Raw genomic sequence first — 7,008 nt, forward strand, 5'->3', positions numbered from 1 at the left:
GTCATGCTTGCTCACTAAATGAGTTTAATTGGTTTGTGTAAATAAATATTGGCAATGTCTGATGTTATTAACGGAATCCATCTTTTGCTCAATTGTAGTTTGTCTAATAAATTAACTCATAATTATATATATAGAGAGATTCAATTAAATGATTATAGCCTTAAGTATGTATTTATATGAACACGATTTAAGTAGTTTGTTGAATGAATTTATAACTTGTAATTACATATGCAGATATTCATTTTAATTATTGTAATCATAAATACGTTCCATGCTCAATACATGGCTGTTTACGGAATCCAGTGAGCAAAAACCTAAAACATAATGAAATGCAAATTAAGGAACACCAACGATTCACTTTATTTTTCAGGAAACAACACGACACATGATCACAAACAAACAGTACCAGTTGGTCTAGGACCCAAATTCATGTTTGTTGGACCTGGTGATTTTGGAATCCACAGCCATCTAAAATACACAAATCTAATACAATGTGGGTCTACACATCCCCACTTTATTACCATCATACAAACACAGCACGACAATATAGATCGACACGTGAAAGCAAACGGACGCTGTAGGACCTCCGATCCAAAGTTGTGTTATCGTTCTTATAAACATCAAGCGGAGACACCACGAATCTCCACCCCAGCAAACACGAGGCCAGTCTTCCAGTGAGTGGTGCCGTCCAGCAGATTAGCAGTGATCTCGCGACTAACTTTGGCCGGCTGAAACTTGCCCACCTCAACTGCCAGCCATTCCTCTCCTTCTTGTTTTATCAGGTCGGGGCTGCCGGGGTTCAGATGCACCTTCCGGCTGCAGATTATGCTCCCATCTTTCTGTGAGAGAGAAACCTCTGCTGGGCTTTCCAGACCTGTTGCTGGATCATTGTGTTTGAAGAAATACAGGACTGCATATGTGGTGTCTTTGTCGAGAATTGCTGTATCAAATGTGCCCCGGATCTGCAGCCAGCAGACGTCTAAGAGCTCTGCTTTCTGTGAAAACCTGCCACAACGGGATTCACAAAACGACGAGGAAATAATCACGGATAAGTCTATAATTTTTTGAAGTTTAAAGATTCGATACCATTATCGATCAATCAATCATCATATTAATAGAGTACTTCGTGCTATTTTAGATGCATGTGATCTCAATCGGTCGGACATAAAGATATTGTCATTAATCCACTCAGAGATGCAGTTCCCTTGCAGACTATCTTCATTGCAGTAAGCAACTAATCTAAATCAAGGGCCGTGCATCCAAGTAGTCTGTAACTTGCTAAAGCTGCACGTCTTTTATTAGAATATATAAGCAAAATAGAGGGCATAAGCAAAATTGGTTTTTTTAGTTGACCGGCTCTTGGACAAACCGGCCTTCGGCAAATTGCTGAGATCCAACCAAATGAAAATGTTGTTCTTTGGTCATTGGGGATTTTTTGAAAAGCAAAAAAATTGAAACAAGAAAAGGTAAAATTAAATTCAAGAGACCTAACTAAAGTTTAGGTCGATGTATAGCTGGTGGCGTTCATGACTTACATGATTGAATCAATATTGCGACAATAATTAATGGCCAACAATTAATAAATAATAACTGAGCTGAAAAACAAGGAGGAAAAGCTTGATTGAAACAAGAACCAATTCATCCCATATATATATATATATATATATATATATATATATATATATATATATATATATATGAAACAAAGGTGGGGAAGAGAAGGGCTTGTTGGTGTTCAATATACCGTGAATTCAGCATAGGGGACACCCTCCAATATTGGGGATCTTCTGCCCAGCAAATCCAGACAGACTTGGGAGATAGGACGAAAGATTGGAACATGGTCATGGCAGGCAAAGGGCAAGCAGAAATCAAGCTAGAAAAAGGCAAAGGGGGCCTGAGAATTAGGCTGACAAGATTGGTGATCTATAGCATAGTATGATGACCTTTATATAGGAGTGCTTTTTCTACCATTTGGCAAAATGGCTATAAAATTAATGACCCGCTGCAGTTGACCACTACAGAGAGTTTTTGCTTTGTTAAGAAACCACATTATTTAAGACCGAGTTAGGTTGATGCAGTGATTGTTCATGTTTTATTCTCATTAAGAGACGACCCAGTCTAAAGTTGGCAACTAATGGATTAGTTGCGTGCCTTGATCCAATTCGGTAGAAGAAGAATAATGTTCCCACCGCATTGTGAGAGAAACAACTCCTTCATGATAAGATCTTAAGTCCCAGCTGTTCTTTCTTGACTACCGTTCGATCAGACTACTTCCTCCGCAAAGACTAGAACGGAATCATATCTCCTATATATCCAATATGCATGCTGGACTCACTAATGCAGAACCAACTGATCATCGCGTAGAGAACTACATCTTGTTTTCCAGCCAGCAGGTCGACCTTATGTTCCCACTTATAATACAGATTAGTTTTGCCATGCTATATCCTTGCCTTGTGGGCATACTTTTAAGATTATCTCTGCCTTTTGCGTCCATTCCAAATCTGAACTTTCTTTTTTAAACGATTAATACATGTATTAGTTGAAAAGTTAAAGAATTTATGACAGAGAAATGCCGCCAATCTCTGGTATTAGCAAGCACCAATGACTCATCAAACACGTCGACAAGGTGTTGTTTCGAGGGGCGGAGGTAAGCACTGTGGGCTGCGTGGGCCGCATGCCCCATGGACACCACTCTAAAACTATATTTAAAAAAAAAATCGTTTTTTTATATAATTTGAATTACAGTAATTGACATGCTTATGTTTATGACAGCTTAGGATTGTCAATTATGAATCTCTCTCTCTCTCTCTCTTTCTTTCTCTCTCTCGCGTGCGTGCTAGCTTAGCAAACATTATATATAAAAGTGTTTTTTGTTCAACTAATTAAGCGCATCATGTTTTATTTAAACATGTTTATTTTTCTACTAAAAAATTCGATGTAACAAAGAGATTCATTTTTTTATTACTATAAAAACATGTTAAACTCAAAAAAAGACTTAGTGTACCAAAATGAAAATTTTAAACGGCATATGAACATTTTTAGGTGTTTATAAATACTAATTCAACATAATGCATGCCCCATAGACACCACTCTAAAACTATGTTTTTAATGATTTGATTTGGGTAGATTTGAATCTAATTATATGGATCAGCCCCATGAGACATGGGTAACTGCTCCAAAACCAACTGAAAATTGTTACCTATATACTTAATGTCCCATAATAGACAAAAATTTCTGGCTCCACCCTGCCTTGTTTCCGCCAAGCTTTTAATGATGTGTTTTTTAAAGTGATTGACCTAAAATATTCATAGTACGTTTTTTTTGTAGAAATAAAATGAAGAAAGAACTTCCAAACATTAGGAAAGACCTAAGTCACCAGGGTGCGCCCTCTTTGGCCTCGCACCCGCATCGACGTGGTGCGGGTGCGGGTGCTGGTGCACCTCCGGTGCGCCGACTAAAATTGTCCTTTTCCGACTCGCACCCGACTCGCGTTTGACCCGAGTCGGGTGCGGTCAAATGCGAGTCGGTCTATTTTCATCCAATTTTTTGGGTTTTTTTTAATTTTTAACAAAATCAACCAACCGCGTCGACCTATCCCCTTGTCTCTCGCATGCGTCTTCCTCGCTCCTCCTAGATGTGCTTTGCAATATATGTTAGAAAATTTTGTCGATGTCCTGTTACTGAATTTTAAACTACTTTTAGTTGTCATTTGTTATACAATACCCCGCACTCAGGTGACATAGGTAAAGACCCAACTTTTACTGACTTATAATTCTAAGCATAAGTAAAGATTAAGATTTACTGGTGTGTAAGGGTGAAACCAAGGTAGCCGAAAGGAAACCTAGACCCCTTAAAAAAAAATCTTAAATTTACGTATGAAAATTTAAAAATTTTATTTATTTTATATGAAAATTTTGACAAATTATATGTTGTCAAAATTTTGAAACTATAATTCAACACCTTTTATGAAAAAGTCCCAGTTCCACCCCTACTGGTGCATGTTTTTTTATGCATCAGTAACTAGTCACACTTTCGGCATCACATATCCCCATTTGGTGTTTATATCCGGTTAATAGTGGAGCCACACGTGGGTTGGTATGCATAAGTATTTGTTCACACCAGCCTAAAAGAACTGATGATTTTGTGTATTGATGTTTTTAATAATTTTGGATTTTAGAACCTAAAGTTGTTTGAATTAATTCCCTTCAACCTAAAATTTGTGGCCTTGTCACAGCGTTTTGCTTACCGTCAAAATGCATCCACTCCATCAGACAACTTTGGACAAGTGTAGATTTAATGGTAGGCACCCATTTATAGCGTCCCCAAGGGAGGCACACTCTTCCTTAAATTTTCAACAAAAAATAAAATTAAGCTATTGAATTTTCTAAAATATATTATTAAAAATATTACAAAATTAAGATGCCCTCCGGTCTAAAAAAGATGGCTGGGTTGTGACGTTGTGTGCACAGGTGAATCATGAATGCACCAGACGTGCAACTAAACAAATAAAAAAAGGGGGTTTGGGATTTTTTATGAAGAAATTTTGGACCTTTTATTTTTTCACTGGTTTTCTTTTGCGCTTTTTAGTTTTTACTGATAGAGGAAATTCTGGTCATTACACCTCCTCTATACAAGGTTTTAAGCACCCGGTTAACCAGCTTTGCCGCCCCTCCCCCAAGGAAAACCCCTTCTCTCTGCTCATGTGTTTTCACCAGGTTCCTCACATTTTCTGTTTTTTACACAGACTACCCTGCATTTCGGATGACCATCAAATAACGAAAGTGTTAAATGAAAAAGATAATAACAGAGGTGGGGTGAACAACGAGTAGAACTATTCATTAAAGTTCGGCTCGTGAATGAGTTCAGGTTCGGCTCGTGAATGAGTTCAGGTTCGGCTCGTGAATGAGTTCGAGCTGAGTCATTTGTTGAACGAGTCGAGCTTGAGTTTATGAGTCGACTCGTTCAAATAATGGAGTTAAGTTCGAGTTCACTGAACTCGAATTAAAGCTCGACTTGAGTCAAAATTTACCATCTCGTTTTTTTTAATTAAAAAACTGGTTTCCCAAACTCTAAGTTTGTTACTCCACAGCTCTGCTTCAGCCTTCAAGGTTTCAGGAGACGAGGGGATGTCTGCCTGCAGCAGAGAGGGCAAGTTTCCTGCCTGCATGTAGTCCAGCACCAGAAGCTTCTCGTCTTTCGAATAGTAGTATGCCGGGATGGGCACCAGATTAGTGTGTTGAATCCTCCCGAGCACCTCCATCTGACCTACGATCTTCTACTGAAGGTAGGGCGAAAGTAACATGTTTGCTTCAGTTCCATTCACGGTTCTTAGTTGTTTCGTATCGTGTTCAGTGCTTCAATTTTCAGAGGGAAAAGAAGACTTAGAAGATTTGGATGGTGTTTTTGTCTTCAATGTTCTTGAACCTGACGATCATGATAGGCCGACAGCAAGATTGATAAAAGAACTCAATCATATAAATGGTATGCCTTTTCCAACAATGACCTTTTATTGTTTGGAAGCAGGCCTTCCCACGTCATATGCCTTATTCTGCGTAGTCTGCATATTCTGCACTGCATGTTGTTCTATACTGGTTGAGAAGAAGTCCTATTTTCGAACATTATTTGCTGCATGTTGTCTTGTAATGATTGAAAACAAGTCCAACTATATTGCATGACTTGTACTAATTAGGAACATGTTTTCTCTAGTACTAATTGAGAACGAGTCCGATTACTATGTTACCTGCATCAGATATTGTCTTGTACTAATTAGAAACAAATCCATTTGAATTGCTTGTCGTCTTGCACTGATTGTGGGTGAGTCCAACTATCCATGAGAGTGAACCATTGATCCCACTAAATAGCATCATGTCTGAAATGGTGGCTATTGCTTGTTTCTGTCTAGTAAAGATTCTATGTACTTGTGGTATTTATTTCGAAGTCAAGGTTCTCAACAAATCAGCATCAGTTATCTCCTTTTTAATATGTTAATAATGTATTTAGAAATATTCGTTAAGTCATAAAAGAGGTATGCAATGACAGATCTGTCACGTGGATTAATTGGATCCATCTTAGATGTTGACACCACTAAGCATTGCTGATCTAATTTGCCATATTCACTGTGGAACAATATCAACATGACCATGCAGTACAAATTAAATAGTAACATCTCATTTTTCTTTAAAGATAATACAGAAGCTGAAAATAACGTTGTTTTATCTGTTTTGCTGCCTCCAAATCATGCTGAAAATAACTTTATTTGTTTATGTTCATTCATGTGTTTTGTTTCTTGCAATGTCCTGAGTTATTCTGGATTTACCATATCACATGAAAAGGAACCAGTTGAATATATGCTTGTTCTAAAGCTTCCAAGGGGAAAAAAAAAAAGAGATTCATCATTACTAGATAGATGGAAACATCTATCTTTTACTACTGAAACCAGATCAGTTGTATCTATATTGTCTCCTACTTGACACTGCTCTATGCTGATTCTTATGAGTTTCTTATCTCATGAACCTTCACTAAATTACGCTTTTTGTGACTTTGTTTGCTGGTTGTGATTTTTCCTATTTTCTCTTTTGTTTTGCCCATGGTTAGTGATAAATCTTTTAGAGAGACTGGATCAAGACATAAGTGGGATTCCTTCTACTCTCTGTAATCATTCATTTCATTGCTCATGTGCTTCCAAATGATCAAATTCTTCTTGCGTGGTAAGCATATTCTTGTATCTAGACAGACATCCTTCTTAATTATGATTTTTCTGATGATGTAAATTTTTGGTTTTAAGAACATGCTCTTCATTTATTAATAGATGTTAGTGTGTTAAAAATCATATACTTTTGAGTTTGGGTAGTCTTATGTAATTTAGAAAAGATTATGTATACCTTACTGTCATTTTTGTTTTAACCCTAATCTCCATTTGAGATAGGATTAGGAGTCTCATGAGAACAGGATTCTCCATCCAACTTTCTCTCTTTCTCTCCTCTGTCTCTCTCAGCCTCTGTCTCAAGT

At 37.4% G+C, this 7,008-nt stretch overlaps 1 protein-coding gene across 1 annotated transcript; it reads right to left on the minus strand.

The window, feature by feature from the left end:
- Positions 1-400: 400 nt before the first annotated feature.
- LOC116257145 (putative F-box protein PP2-B12) lies at positions 401-5,260 on the minus strand. Its single transcript, XM_031633756.1, has 3 exons — positions 5,069-5,260; positions 1,745-1,923; positions 401-1,005 (listed from the first exon to the last, which is right to left on the minus strand). Exons 1-3 carry the CDS (start codon positions 5,258-5,260, stop codon positions 621-623), a joined length of 756 nt encoding a protein of 251 aa, XP_031489616.1. The 3' UTR covers positions 401-620.
- Between the last annotated feature and the right edge of the window lie 1,748 nt (positions 5,261-7,008).

This window comes from Nymphaea colorata, chromosome 7 (genome assembly GCF_008831285.2).
Source record: "Nymphaea colorata isolate Beijing-Zhang1983 chromosome 7, ASM883128v2, whole genome shotgun sequence".
Taxonomy (NCBI): domain Eukaryota; kingdom Viridiplantae; phylum Streptophyta; class Magnoliopsida; order Nymphaeales; family Nymphaeaceae; genus Nymphaea; species Nymphaea colorata.